This window comes from Lathamus discolor, chromosome 3, assembly GCF_037157495.1.
Source record: "Lathamus discolor isolate bLatDis1 chromosome 3, bLatDis1.hap1, whole genome shotgun sequence".
Classification (NCBI taxonomy): domain Eukaryota; kingdom Metazoa; phylum Chordata; class Aves; order Psittaciformes; family Psittacidae; genus Lathamus; species Lathamus discolor.
The window spans coordinates 49,944,284-49,959,528 of NC_088886.1; the positions used below are offsets into that span (position 1 = coordinate 49,944,284).

The 15,245-nt window shown below is 38.2% G+C and overlaps 1 protein-coding gene across 9 annotated transcripts in view; it reads left to right on the forward strand.

Annotated features, from left to right (window-relative positions):
• The window catches only part of ARMC8 (armadillo repeat containing 8), a 67,260-nt gene that overhangs the window by 31,878 nt on the left and 20,137 nt on the right, over positions 1–15,245 (forward strand). For 6 of the 9 annotated variants that reach the window (XR_010611600.1, XM_065675122.1, XM_065675118.1 and 3 more), the window contains 8 exons: positions 236–378; positions 479–576; positions 4,271–4,303; positions 4,967–5,059; positions 9,512–9,571; positions 10,760–10,840; positions 13,447–13,522; positions 13,613–13,703. Coding sequence is in view for 8 of the 9 variants with exons in the window: in XM_065675122.1 (XP_065531194.1) it covers positions 236–378; positions 479–576; positions 4,271–4,303; positions 4,967–5,059; positions 9,512–9,571; positions 10,760–10,840; positions 13,447–13,522; positions 13,613–13,703 (675 nt within the window). In the remaining variant the exon portion in view is untranslated. The remainder of the gene's footprint in view (positions 1–235; positions 379–478; positions 577–4,270; positions 4,304–4,966; positions 5,060–9,511; positions 9,572–10,759; positions 10,841–13,446; positions 13,523–13,612; positions 13,704–15,245) is intronic. The other 3 variants (XM_065675120.1, XM_065675121.1, XM_065675125.1) reach the window with 3 other exon arrangements.

Genomic DNA, 15,245 nt, shown 5'->3' on the forward strand with positions numbered 1-15,245 from the left:
TTTTTTAGGGGACAAAAAAACCCAAACCACCAGTGTGGTATCTCCGTACCATAACAGGAAGTAAAACCTGTGTAAGAACACACAGTGTTACAGTTCATGACTAAAGTGTTCATCTTGCTCTTTAGTTCAGCCTTCATTTTCTTTACATAGCAGGATTCAGATTATTTTTTTTTTTTACTGTATGTAGAAGTTCTCTTTAATCTGAATTTTCCTTTATAAATAATTCTATTTCCAGGTTGCTGTATTTACTTCAGCAAGAAACCTCCAGCACAGAACTGAGAACAGAATGTGCCGTGGTCCTTGGAAGCCTCGCAATGGGTACAGAGAATAATGTCAAATCCCTACTAGACTGCCATATTATCCCAGCCTTATTGCAAGGTAATTTTCCCTTAATGGATCTGTGTTAATGAATGTTCCTAAAGTACTCAAATAAACGAAGATAATGAAGCTGAATAGTAGTTTTTGTTTGTATTTGTAGGATTGCTGTCGCCGGATTTGAAGTTTATTGAAGCTTGCTTGCGGTGTCTTCGTACTATTTTCATTAGCCCTGTAACTCCAGAAGATCTGTTATATACAGTAAGTTGCAAGATGATTGTCCTTTTAAAACCTGTAAATTTGGGGGTGAAAGATCTTGCTGTCTGCAGTAGTAATGAGGACTTACTTGACCAACAGTGTTAGTATTTCTCATCTACGTTTAAGGTCTCTGGCTTGCCAATGTTTGTAGCAATATTTGATATGAGATGATCAACAAGGTAGTACACAAAAATTTTCAGGCTTGTGTGCAATCTTAACGAGTAAAAACTGTTTCTAAGTGGTATTTACAGATGCCATTATCACAGTTATATTGGCAAAAGTTAGTTTCTGAAATTTAAAATATTGCTTGACACTGTCTTCCCACTCCAGCTGTGAGGGTGCTTGCTTAGTTTGTGCACTTGATGTGGAAAACGATCACCTTCAACACTTCTGTGCTTTTCATTAATGTATGTGTGATCTACATTTAACTGACAGGAATATAGAAAATGTCCTTCACAGTTGCTCGTATGAGCAGCTGAGCTCATAATCTTAAGTTCAGCTTGGAGCGTGTGAGCAATAGGGCTGTTGGTGCTGACCTTGTTAAGGTGACTGGCAAAGCCAGTGAAGGTAGGGCTGCCTTTTAGCAGCTTAGACACAAAAGGCCTTGCTGAAACTCACTCTCTTAATTGGAAGGATGGGAAAAAAGGATTTGCACTTTTCCCTTCTCTTTTGACACAGTGTAACGGATGAGGTAAGCTCTGGCATGTGAACAGTACTGTACCAGTGATCTCTGTTAGGAAAAGGGTAGCAGTGCACCAGTCTCCTGGCTGGATGTCAGTTAATAGGTTCAATTTCTGAGGGTAATTGTAAGCCCATAATGCTGACCACTGTAGTCCCATCACTCAAAGGAATGACTGTTGCTTGCTGAGGAAGACTTGATGCTTGTAGTGAAGCTGGCCTCTGATTTCGTACCTTGTGGTTCAGGTGTCTGTCAGTACTAGAGACAATTTCTGTGTATTAATAGTCTTCAACAGATTTTTCTCATGATATTGTCTAGTTGTTATGTAGTCCTGTAATGACAGTTTTGTTCTCTATTTCTTTTCTAACGATTTCTTACATTTTCATTGCAGAAATAGTCATGTAAGCTTGTTTTCTATGAACTCAGTTTTACCATACACCTGTTCTGAATTTCATCTGCTAGGTAGTCCATCTCATGAAGTCTTTCTGTAGCTCTTCAGAGCTTACCCTTTTAATTTAGTATGTGTAGGTAGTCAGCCAGCTTTGTCCTCTGCTGTTCATTGCCTTTTTCCAATTGTTTTTTTTTTGATTGTTCAGCAAGGAAGCCATCTGCAGATTGAATGTGTTACCGCTGAAGGCACCTCTTACGAGTGATGTTAGAGTTTACTCTTTGTTTCTCAGTTCCTTCCTTTGACTCCACTTTATGCTCCCAGATTCCCCCAAGTTGGTCCCTAAGAGCTTATAATTGCAGGGGCATCTGCTTCCTGCACTCAAGCATCCAAAGTCAAGGCGTAAAATGGTTGTCTTCATTAACAAATCCTGGGAATCAGTGCTTAATGAGACTGTTAATTCCTCCCTATTTGGAGGAAAGATGTGATATCTGGAAGGGAGAGGAAGTGGAAGAGCATGTACAGAAATGTGGAAGAACCACTGTTATAATACAAATTACCACTAACATTGTGGGAACTATATGCCTAAGATTTTGTTTCACCCTTTGTATTTCTCTGCTGCATAGCAGTGACATCAGAATTCTGCTACTCCGTTCCTTATTCAGGCAAACATGATGTCCCTTAATCATAGCTACAGGAAAGGATCATCTGGTGAGGGTGCCGTGTTTAGTTTCAAGTGTAATACCCGTTTTCCAATCTCCCATTCCAGCTGGACACCTGAACGTTAAGTATTTTATGGCCGTGCTTAAAATTTCTGTGCATTAGCTTGTTTTTTGCTTCTCTTTTGGGAATACCTAAACCCATGCTTTGAACAGTAATGAATGAAAATCCCTTGAAAAGAAGAGGTGCTTTTCCTGTTTCTTGGAAGGTATAGCCACAGCCCGGGCTGCTGCAAACTGTGTTCCACAAGGCACCATTTGAGAAATTCTTCTCAATTAAAGAAGTAATTATGGGCCTAATAAAAAATTTAGGGCAGACACTCCACTTTCCCAAAACTGAGAAGAACTTAGACCAACATTTTGATCCTTGTAGTTGCACCTTTTTAAATAAGCCATATGACATAACCAGTGATTTCCCCGCAGATGTCAGGTCCTGCATCTTGCATCTTGAAGCTCCTTTTTGTAAGTTTTATTGCCTCTGAATCCTGAGGTGTCTCTTTTCCTCCTACCTTCCTGGTTTCTTGATTGTTTTGTGTAAGATGCACTTTACCACTGATAAGCTTCTTAGCATGTATATATATGTATGCTGTACATACATACATACATATGTACATACATATTGAACAGTACTGTGGCTTGATACCTTCAGGTGCCAGAGATTTACAGAAGACAACAAGGATATGTTTTAATGGGTTCAATGTGTTAAACCCCCGAGGAATCCTGGGTACATTGTCAGCTTGTTTTGATGTAACTCAAGGGAAGCACTTTGAAGTCTTAGGACCTGCTGTGACTTTGTGCTGTGTCTTTCTTGACAACAAGGTTGGCCTTTTAGCTGCTTCTGTTTGCTTTTTCATGGAAATTTGCTTCTGCTTAGCATATGCCCTAAACACAGTACCCACTTAGTTTACACACCACTGCATGCTTACTTCTATCAGAGGGAGTCAAGAATCACCACATTATGGTTATGACCATCAGTGCTATTACAACATGCTTTTAGATTTAGTGTTCACTATTGCCCTGCAACCATACCAATTCCCTGCAGGCGTTTGGGTTCTGAAGTTGTAAAGAAACCAGAGAAACAGATGTGTTTGTATATATGCCATGTGTAAAGGTAGAAGATGGTGCTGCTGTTAACCAGACAATAAGAATACTGCTTAGAATAGTTTGTCCCTTGCTTTTCCTGTGCACATAAGTGTGCAATAGATATATGGCTCGTGGATGTGGAAGAACTCCAGGACATCTCTCTATAAGATGTTGAAATGGCAAATGAGGCTTTTGCATATTGATCCTTTCCAGTTATTGAGAAACAAGCAGTAGAAACAAGTTGTTTTTGTTCTCCGTGTGTTTTTTGGCTCTGTTGGTCTATTGTTTTCTGTGGAGAATAAGAAGGCCTGGTTGTTGGCAGCAAAGCTTTCTAAAATAAGCTGGTAAATTATATATATATATATATATATATATATATAAATATTTAAAAGTACTGCAAAGCTTAGCCTAACCTCAGAATGTATACAAAAAAAAGAGAGACTTACACAAGTTCGTTTCGCTAATATAAAAAAGTGTGGTTAGCAATTTCCCAAGTAATTGGGAAATAAAACTTGTCATAAACAGCTATATAGCTCTGAAGCTGTAGTCATGAAAACAGGCTGGTGCTACTTTCATTACTTTGAAAGCAGCTGAAGAGCATGAAGATTTTGCTCGTAATTTTAATCTACGTCTCCCTAGTCAGAGGATTGCAATTCATCATTCTGCAGGTAAAACAAAGAGTATGATTTGCTTGTGTAGGGAAAATATAGCACAGGTCCTTTGTAAAGGAAGACTCATACAGTCTTTCAGCTCTTCTGTTCAACACCCTTTCTGTCTTAGGAGTATTCCAAACTAAAATGACTAGTATTTCTTTTAACACCATTCCAGTTGCTGCCATTTTACCAGGATGTACTGCTAAAAGTGAGTAAATGCTTTAAAATTTCATGATACACCACAGAGCTTAAGTAACTGGATGTGTTTTCAGAAGGGAACTTTAGTATAATGATTTTCTTTAGCTGATATATTTGGAATTAGTGTCACACATGCTAATAGCACCTATTGCTTATGTTTGACTTAAAGTCAGTCAGGGAATCATGTGATTCAGTTAGAAAGTGAGTGCCACAGAATTTATGGTGGACTGTACATTGTTCAGTCTGGTACCTTGTTCCTCTCCCTGCTTTCTTCTACTTGGACATGAAACAAAGAGGTAAGTAAATCACACTTGTACTGAGAAAATGCTAACACAGCTCCTGAAATAATTGCTTTCAGTAACCATATTTGCAGTCAGTATGGTTTTGGGGCTTGCCCCATTCTTTCATTGGTGTCTTATGAAGTAAAGAATCTGGAGACAAATCCCAGAAGTTTTATATCTAACTTGCATTGACCCATTATGTTTTCCATGAGGACTTAGTTCAGTACTGTCACTCATGCCTTGAAGTCTCTCCTGTACTGTTTCAATGGTCTTGTTGTGTGCCCTTGCAAATGGAAGGGAGAAAATTGAATGCAGAATCACAGTAGCAAACTGTGAAGAAACTATGTTGAAATACAGTGTTAATACCTTTTTGTTTTCTCACTTGTTTCCAGGATGCTACAGTTATCTCCCACCTAATGGCACTGCTCAGTAGGTCTCGATATACACAAGAATACATATGTCAGATCTTCTCACATTGCTGCAAAGTAAGAAAGAGAATACATGTTCTTTATGTAACTTGTGTTTTTGGTGTATAAGAAGCTGTGAAAGATGATACTGCCTTTTGTGGCAGGAACATTAGGACAGTAATGACTTAACTGTTATTGATCTGGATTTGCCGACAGATTCATTGGGGTTCACACAGTAAAATGAATACGTGAATAAGCGTTTTATTTCTAGTATGTGTGTTTATACATTTGACTTCTAAATGAAGTCAACAGTGCGGGCAAGTGTCAGTCTTCACTGTTGTCAGTACAAATTTTGGAAGGCTGTAAGTTGGGAGGAAGTACAATGCTCTTCTCATTTGAGCTCTACCACTTACAGGTTTCTCCAGATACATATGCATTACAGCTGTGTAATGCAGTGCCATTGATACAGGAAAACTAATTTAAAAACAGCAGTAAACCCACTCCAAACACAGAAGGTTTTGTTTCTTCTGCCTTCTCCCCCACCATGTTTCTATATAGCACTGTTTGGTGGTTTTTTTACTGTTGCATTTCTTTGGTAGCTACTGTACCCCTGAGTTATACAGTAACTGCATCAAAATAATTCAGTGTAGGAAATCAGACTTGTACAGCATCTTTCCCTTGTAAAAACAGTTTAAAACTAGAAGATCATACATCATATTTATCTCCCAGACTAATAAATGAAAACTGTCTAAAACTTATGAATTTTTAAGCATTTACCTCAAATTTCTTCCTTACTTATCACGTACTGTGAGTCTTCTGGAACTCTGAATTATTCCTTCGTTAAAACTGTTTTTTTCTCTACCTTAAGTATTCTTTATGTACAGCCATCCAATTGCTTTTTTTTTTTTTTTTTGAAAGACTGAAAACTGCAGAGTTAGTGTGATATAAAAATGTAACTTGGCTGCTAATAGTTACAGAATTGTTTAGAGAAAACATGAAGACAAAGTCCTACACTGGACTGTGGAAGTTCAGATCTATAGCTAATGCTGGAAAAAGAATTATAAAATGGTTTGGGTTGGAAGGGACCTAAAGCTCATCCAGTTCCAACCCCCTGCCACACGCAGGAGCACCTTCCACTAAAGCAGTTTGCTCCAAGCCCCATCCAACCTGGCCTTGAACACTGCCAGGGATGGGGCAGCCACAGCTTCTCTGGGCACCCTGTGCCAGTGCCTCAGCACCCTCATAGTCAATAATTTCTGCGTAATGTCTAATCTCAATCTCACCTCTGTCAGGTTTAAGACATTCCCCATTGTCCTGTCACTACAAGCCCTTGTCAAAAGCCCCTCTCCAGATTTCTTGTAGCCCCTTTTAGGCACTGGAGTTGCTCTTAGGTCTCCCTGGAGCCTTCTCTTCTCCGGGCTGAACCAGCCCAGCTCTCTCAGCCTGTCTCCAGAGTAGAGCTGCTCCAGCCCTCGCAGCATCTCGGTGGCCTCCTTTGACCACACTCCAACAGCTCCACATCCCTCTTAGGTTTTTGCCCCCAGGGCTGGATTCAGGACTCTGGGGGGGGGGGGAGTGTCTCCCCAGAGCACAGCAGAGTGGAAGAATCCGCTCCCTTGACCTGCTGGTCACGTTGCTGGGGATGCAGCCCAGAACATGGATGGTTTCTGGGCTCAGGTGCGTACTGATGGGTCATGGGGAGCTTCTCATCAACCAACACCCACTCAGGGCTGCTCCATCCAGTCTCTGCCCAGCCTGTGTTTTGCTTGGTATTTTCCCAACCCAGGTGCATGACCTTGCACTTGGCCTTGTTGAACTTCATGAGGTTCGCACAGTCCCACTTCTCCAGCCTGTCCAGGTCTCTCTGGATGGCATCCCTTCCCTCCAGCATGTCAGTCACACTACACAGCTTGGTGTCATCAGCATACTTGCTGAGGGTGCATCAATCTCACTGTCCATGTCACTGGCAAAGATGCTAAATGGTGCTGGTCCCAATACCAACCCCTGAGGAACACCATTCATCACTGGTCTCATCAAGCCATTGTTCGCAACTCTGAGTACAACCATCCGGCCAAAAAGAAATTGGTATTTTAAGAAGAAAAATACAGTTGAGGCATCTTTCTTTTAAGCCCTTGAAAGTCTCCTTAGTAGCTGGAACAGGTGAAAAAGTGGGCCATGCTGGCTTACAAGAAAAATAACACAGGACTGCTTATCGGGTGGTATAGAAGTCAATTCATACAAGCAGGAGTTAGCTGTGTAGCAGTATAAGCCATGTTGGCTGTGTGAGGACTACTGAGTAACTCCGCGTAGTTTATCCAACATGAAAACTGTTAGTCATCTTTTTCCAAATGAGTTACTTCCTTGTAGCAGTCACTTCACAGGAGCAGGGTAAAGAAGATCTTATGAACTCACTGTACTCAGTGTTTTAATGCCTCCTCCACCCGTCAAATATCTCTTGAGCAAATTTTACGGTGAATGTTTTGAATAATCAGGTTTTTGGAAAGAGAAAGATGATTGTGTGAACAGATAGGAACATGAATGCACATGAAAAGAGTATTAGAAAATAGTTGCATTTACAGAATAAACATGTGCTGCTTAACAAAAATATTTGAGGTTGAGTAACCAGATCATCACAAATATTAAATTGGTCAAGAACTCATTTATTTCTTTCTTGCCCAGGCAAATGCAGCCGTTCAGCAACAATCTGAAATGCCCGTTTTCTTTGTTGTTTAGCCCTTGGGTTTCAGGTCTGATTATCAAATTCAAGTATTGTATTTTCATAGAATCAAGTAGGTTGGAAAAGACTTCTTCAGATCATAAAGTCCAACCATTACCCATAACAAAATGCATCTAATACAGTGAAGCAGAATTTGCAGGGAATTTTGTGATTTATATGGATAGGCCATGTACATTCTTATAATTTGAAGAAGAAAACTGAAATACTGGAAGTTTTAGTATTTAGTACATTTTTAAAGAAGACTTCAACTTCCCCCCAAAAGGGCATGAGTCAAAGAACTTTCCTAACTTTTTCCATAACTAAGTTACTATAATCTTTAGTATTTAGGTAAGGCTTGGCATATAAGAGGTATTAAAGTGTTTTTTTTTCCTAGTCTTAGTACATTTATTCATTAAACTAATAGCGATGTATCATAGCTCCTACCCTCCTTTTTCCTGCATACTGTTGTCTGCTGAGATCTTGTACATCCATTTTTTCCTCTTCCTTGCCAGAATCTTGTTTTGGTTGGGCTTCTCAGGTTTCTTTCTTTCTTGCCTCCTCAAATATGCCTGGAAAAGCTCAGATCTGTTCTCTTGAGCTAGGCAATCCTTAATTCAGGTTCCTGAGTTGCTGCTGTTTTCTGGTTTTACTGCTTATTTTATAGCTTCTCACTGCACTTTAATTAACTAATGAAAAACATTGTCCTTGGAGGAGAGTCATACTAAGCAAGGGAAAGTGTTGATTTACAGGGGGAGCAGATGAAGTTCTTAACATACAGAGCCAGGATTCTATCAATATATAAGCAAATTAAAAAAAAAAAAAAGAGGTTGATGTACACAGTAAGCTAACATACGAGTGAAAATTTACTTTTTAAGTTTCTCTCTATTGCACTTAATTTGTTTTCAGAGAAAGTGATATGGGTAGGTAAGCTTTACTCTTCTAATGGTCAAATTAAAAACATAAGGTACATTTGGAAACATGTTGTTTGAGTAATTGGATAGATAGTTCTGGAACTTACATTTGAATGTGGTGACATCTCTGCATAAGTAGTAATTTCACCACCAGTTGAAAATTAAAATCTTGTGTCTGGGAAAGATCCAGGATACAGCCTGTAATCAAGGCAGCTTTCTCCCAAGCCTATTCTGAGAATGTTTTCTTATGTGATCTTAGGCCTGGTGCTGGATTCCTGAAACCAAGGTATATTTGCATTTAGATACCTGCTTTTAAAATGTCATTATGGAATTAATTGTAACATTGTTCTGTTCTACTGTTTTCTTGAAAATTGACATTTTTATGGTGGAAAATCGTGCAAGAAGTGTGATTTCTGTTCCTGAAATATTATGGCTTTCAATCGTATTTGGAGTTAAAAGATCACTGCAAGAGGACTGGCTCCTGGAACTCTGTTGGTGTATGCAAAAAGATACATAAGTGGAAGGTCTTGCTATTAAATTGGTGCTTAAGCTTCTTGGAAATGATACATCATATTCTCAAGTTCTCACATTTATATTTGAAGCTGTCCCTATTTCTGGGTTAGTGATTAACCTGGTTGTGAATTAAAAGAAGCAAGATTGGTGTGTACAAACACAATGTGTACGGCTTAGGTATTTTCTTGTTCATCTAGTTACACGCAAATGAGAATACACCTAGGTGTCACCTCTGAAGTGCATTTGTGCTGTTTGCACAGAATTTACCATCTGCATCTCATTGAAAAATCACTAATACTTGTAAATTACTAAAACTGTGTAGGTCAATATGATTTCTTTTACTTTAATTTCATTCATTTTTTTTCACATATTCTAATGTCTGTTCTTCAGCTTCAACACTGGCATAGCTGCGGCTTTAAATCATTGCCTCAGCCACTTCTGCGTGCCAATGTAAGTTGTTTTCCTACTTGAACCATGCTGTTTTAATTGCATTTTTTGATAGAAAGCTCTTGGTGGCAGTAGCAGCTGAAGCATCTCTTAAAGCACCAGATATGTTACATCTAAAGTAATTTTATGCTTTTTTCCTTAGAGGTAAGGGATGTTCTAAAAATGTTCTTTTGACTGTAAGAGGAATCTGATTTCAGCTGTTTTTCAAATGTGAAAATAAAGCGCCACTCATGCCTACTAGGATGTTTAGAAGTGCACATAAACTCAGCTGGGTTTGAACAAAAGAGCAAGTGAAGATACTTTCTTCACTTGCAGATTAGTCAAGAAAATGCATCAAGGTATGATTAATGCTGTCGAATTCCAAAAGCTGCATTTAAATTGCACGTAGCTCTTTCTTAATGCAAAGATGACTAGAGTCGTGAAGCTACTTCTGAAGAGATGTTTGTAAGTCACAGATCAGATTTCACAAGAGACTGTTGAGGGTTACAGGTCCTACTGAGACTTCATGTTGTTTTTTCCAACCTCATCAAGCTTTGTCATCCTACAGAAGTTCTAAGACCTTTCTACTGCAAAATCCAGTATCTGTTTAACTCCAGATGCTTTTTAAATCTTGGAAAAATATTGGTGTATCAGCCATTGCCAGCTTAGATCTTGAAGACAATAAATGGGTGGTGGCTGACTAGGTTTATGGCTAAATATGTTTGAAACTAAAGTAGTCTGTAGGAGGAGAATGTGAATCTCTTCTCAAAGCACTACCACATTCAGGAAACAGTTTCAGAATTAAAAATTAACTCAGAATTGTTGAAAGTACTTAATACTACCGCTGAAGATGTTAGTAACAGGGTAATTGATGCAACTTTTAGAGAAAATCTGGAGCTTTCAGTTGTTTCCGATAGAAAGAATAGAAACATAAATATTCTTATTTTTCTGAAGTTTTCTATAACTAAAGTTTTTTCAGTTGTGACAACTAATGTCATTGCTTATTGAAAAGAGTGGAAATGATTACTGGAAAAGGACAAATGCTATAAAAATAAGAGTTGTACTTCTTTATTTAAAAAAAATTGGTATGCCAGCTGATTATGATGTGTTCGTATATCTACCTTTAATACTTAGCAGTAAGTTGTAGATAGGTGAAGCCTCTTACATGTTTTGTTAAAAAAAGTAAATCATGTTATATGTTTTCCTTTGAAGGGTCCAGATCACCAGACAATCTTATTTAACCATGGAGCTGTTCAGAATATCGCACATCTATTAGTCTCCACTTCCTACAAAGTAAGACATTAAAATTATTCCATGTTTTACATATATTTATGAAAGGAATCCAAATGAGGATTATAAAAATTATGTGCATATGAACTCTAAATGGGTATAACATGTATTACTAGGATAAAAGTTGGTTTTACTTATATGGATTTCTAACAAAACAAGACAGATTGTCTTGCAGTGCTGTGAGGAGTTAAAACACAATTAATTAAAACAGAGCTATCCGTCATTGATCCAAAGGAGAACAGTCACTTGGCAACCCAATAAATACGGTCTGATTTGCTGAACAGTAGTTGAGAAAAAGAAATTCAGACAAAGAGAAGCAAATGTGAGCTGTCCTAAACAGAAGTCATACCTGTGAGAACATGCACATGGAATGTGTGGAGGGTGCCAGCTACCTGTGTTTTGTGCTCACTGAATTTCCTAAGTCTCAACTCCATTCCCCTTTGCATTTTGCAAGTCCATCCTGGACTATCTGAAAGTACCGCCTGTAGAGAAAGGCATCATACTCTAGCTGTAACTTGGAGAGTCAGCTAGATCTTTGAAGTCTTAGGCCAGATTTTCAGATCCTGAGCACAGCCTTAGTAGTCTGCTGTAGATGACTTAATAAAATGTTTGAGTGCATAAAATGCTTTCTGAGGCTCTCCTGTGTAGTTTGGTTTTTTTAGGGCAAGCAGATGTCTGCTATACAGATAATTTTAAATCTGAAGCCAATCCTATGGTGTCTCAGGAGTTGAACTTTCACAGACTTTCTTATGAATCTATCAATTATTCCCCCCAAGTATGAATGTCTCAGTTCTGAAAATAAGAAACACTTCAACATATCCAAATTTATCTTGAGTTATTTTTACTGAAATCTCTCATACAGTATACCTGGTATGTTATCGTGCCATTTTTATTTTGTTGAAAGTAGGCTGATTGCTGGTTAATTGAGGCTGGAGGAGATAATTGTGCTTTTTTTTTTTTATCTCCTGCCTAATGCAGAACATTCCTGATAAATTATCTTTCAGCAGGAAAACCAGTCTTTAAATGAGAACTTAAAGTGAAGGGAGGTTTGGTGCTCTGTTCCAGGGGCTTGTTAATCTCCTGTGTGGTGCTTTTTGTTTGGTTTGGGTTTTTGCTTTATTTTTTTAGTAAATCCAGTAGGAAGTGTGTGTTCTTCAATATTTTGTTAGAGAAACTGATAAATTTCTGTTTTCTGTCTCTCTGTACTAAATAGTTTTCACCATGATCAGGCAACATTTTGCTCTTTCTCTCATTAGCTAAAGTTTTTTATCCTGTAGCTTAAGGTGAATTTTCCAAGCTATGTTTGGGTTGGAACCTATTCTAACAGCTTTTTGGCTTTGAATCTTCCCTAAGTTTTTCAAAGGGCTGCTTGAAAATAAAGAAATTGGAGCAAGGTGAAGTTTTCAAGTTTTTTTTTCACCAACAGGATACACATGGCATTGCATTAAAATACATATTTTTAGTCCTACCTTACTGGAGAGATATGTACTCTCCATTTCCTTCTTTGCTAGTTTGGTGATGCCTTTAAATTCCTGGTGTACACATTGAACCGCTCTTCATACATTTGGGGGATTAACAGCTTCCTTGTAGTTTTAGCTGCATTCTTAGTGTTCTGCAGTAATTAAACATTCTCAGACTTCTCATATAACTGATACATTTTGGAGAATGCAAGCCATCTCATTCTCATGCTTTTCTATCCAGTTTCTTAATATTCAGTCAAATAAGAATATAACAGGAAAGTCAGCATGTATTTCTAATTGACTGTTTTGCAATACTTACAGTAAAGTAAAGCAAGTTATGTCAGATGAGTTAGGCAATAGGACCACATCAGTAAACAGCAGAAACTCTCAAAATGGGATTTCAGTCCCCACTAGAAGAGTTTGTCCAGGTCTGCCAGGAGGATTGCCTGCTTTTTTTCAATATGCTCTTTTCCTTTGGTTCTGGGATTGTCCCCTATCAGCTGATTGCATAAGTATCTTTCCCATGTGTTGCATCATTACAAATGTGCATCTTCACCACTGGTGAGATGTCTAACACGAAGGGACTATCGCTTTTACAGCAGCATTACAGATAATGTTTTCAAGACCACATTTACATATTTTCCCAAATGCTTGCCTTCTCTTTCTCATGTAGCTACAAACTAATTGCCCTTAAGTAGACATTACTAGCAAAGAAAGTAGTCACTGTAGTAATTTTAATGTATTTAATAGAGCAGTATTTTATAAAACAAGTAACTTCAGCTAGACTTTATTGTTCTCATTAGAACTGTTACCACCCCACCCCTCCCTGACTTCCACCTGGCAGGAATATGGATGGCTCTTGTGCAGTGGGTGTGATTTTTTTTTTTTTTTCAGTGCTTTTTCAATACACAGTCTGCTTCCTGCTGCTTTGAAGCATAGGCTGTATTCATTAGATTGTCTGAAAAGTAAATGGAAGTGTTGTCAAATAAAGCTTTTGTTCTGAAGCCAGGTAGCCTTCTATCTGTTCCTCCTCACTTAAGACCTCACTTCTACTGATAAGAGATTTTACTGCAGCTGTGATTAGGTATTATAAAATTAATTTTTAATTAGCATTTGCATTTATACTTCATATATTATGTTTTTACACAGGTTCGAATGCAAGCATTGAAATGCTTCTCAGTTCTAGCCTTTGAAAACCCACAGGTATCAATGACGCTTGTAAATGGTAAGTATAATGCTGCTGTTGCTTATTTGAAGTTCGTTTTATTAACTGGCTGAATTAGAATGACTTGGAGTTCTCTTTCCTTGCTTTCAGTGTCAGTTGATGGAGAATTGTTACCACAAATTTTTGTGAAGATGTTACAAAGGGACAAGCCTATCGAAATGCAGCTCACATCAGCCAAATGGTAATTTTCATCAGGAATTAGAATGAAATAGTATGCAATTTCATACTTACTTTTTAACTGTTCCTTTTTTGCTCGTTGCATAGTAATGTGATCTGAAATCTTAGGAATAATTATTCTTTTGCATCAACTTAATCCTTGAATAAGTGGTTCTGATCTTTATAGCATAACTTTGACTTTGCCTTACATAAACAGGAAGAAAGGTTGCTGGGCTGCAGTTTTGTCATGAATGTGTATTCAGACATATGGATTTTCTTAAGCTGAACTGCAGTTTTCACAAGTAAATTGGATTTTACCGTGAATAGGCTATGGTCAATGGAGTGTATATACTCAATGTATATAGTCCTTACAAAATGTACATACTCCTTACAAAGTATAATACTGAAATATCACCATGTAGTGTAAGTTAAAGTCCTTGTTGCAACACTGTTCAGATGACTCACTCAGGTATCTGGGACTGTGGTTTGTTGAGAACTGTCTGCACTAAGATCATAGAGCAGAGGTAGGCATTATTGCCAAATGTTTTAATTAAAATATTCTTTAAGCTTCTTGTGCTCATACAGAAGCATTAATGTTATTAATTAATTTTATAGTTCAAATCAAACTTTCCCTTCTGGTGTGGGCACATGTCTGTGTGTTCATATTCATGACTTTCTACCCTGTGACAAAATGTGATCAAGTTCTGTAACAGCAACATTAGGGTTATACTCACTTCATAAGCTGGGAATTGACTCTCTTTAAGACCCTTTTCCTTCTATTGATAATAGTGGAATAAATTCTTTCAGGCAGTTGAAGAGATAAAACTACCCACTGCTATAAACTACTAAAATTAAACATAACTCAAGAGTTTGGACACTGATGATATATTGTTTGATTATTGTTTTAGCTTTTGACCTGGATCAGCGAGTTGTCTGGTTCAGTTCACCACACAATTTCGTTGGCACTCACCTCAGTGTAAGGTCTCAAGATTCTGTGTGAAGAACATGTAGGGTAGGTAGGGTGGCCTCTTTCATAATGTTTCCAGGTTATGATGACTTAACCCATTCATGGAGGAAGCTATAGAGATGTGTATGTGTGGGGGCTTTAGGTAATCCTGCTCAATGTGGGATGTCCACCTGGGGGCCTCCTGCACTCCGTTCTAACCACAATTAGTCTATGCAAGCTGGTTTTGCTAGGTGGGTCTTAGTGAAGAAGGCAAGTTAACTTTAACTGTGTTGTAGCAGTCTCAGTTCTGATTGATGTTTCTTTGAGAATTCAAAGAATACATAGAGAGTTATTAGATTATTTCTTAAGACATGAAGGCAGGTTGGAGTTAAACAAATTGTTCTGTCTCTGAACTGTCTCCTTGTTCTGGGAGGAATGCTCCTGTGTTGGTTGTTTTTACTGATTCTGGGATGAATGCTTTCAGGTCTGTTATGTTCTTTACTGATCTGCTTCAAATTGGAAGGAGTTGGGTAGACAATCCCGTCTTTTGCTGTTGCTTTTCAGTACTTTGGCTCAAGTGGACCTTTGGAAGCATGGAAGAAATGATGTGGTGAAAAGCAG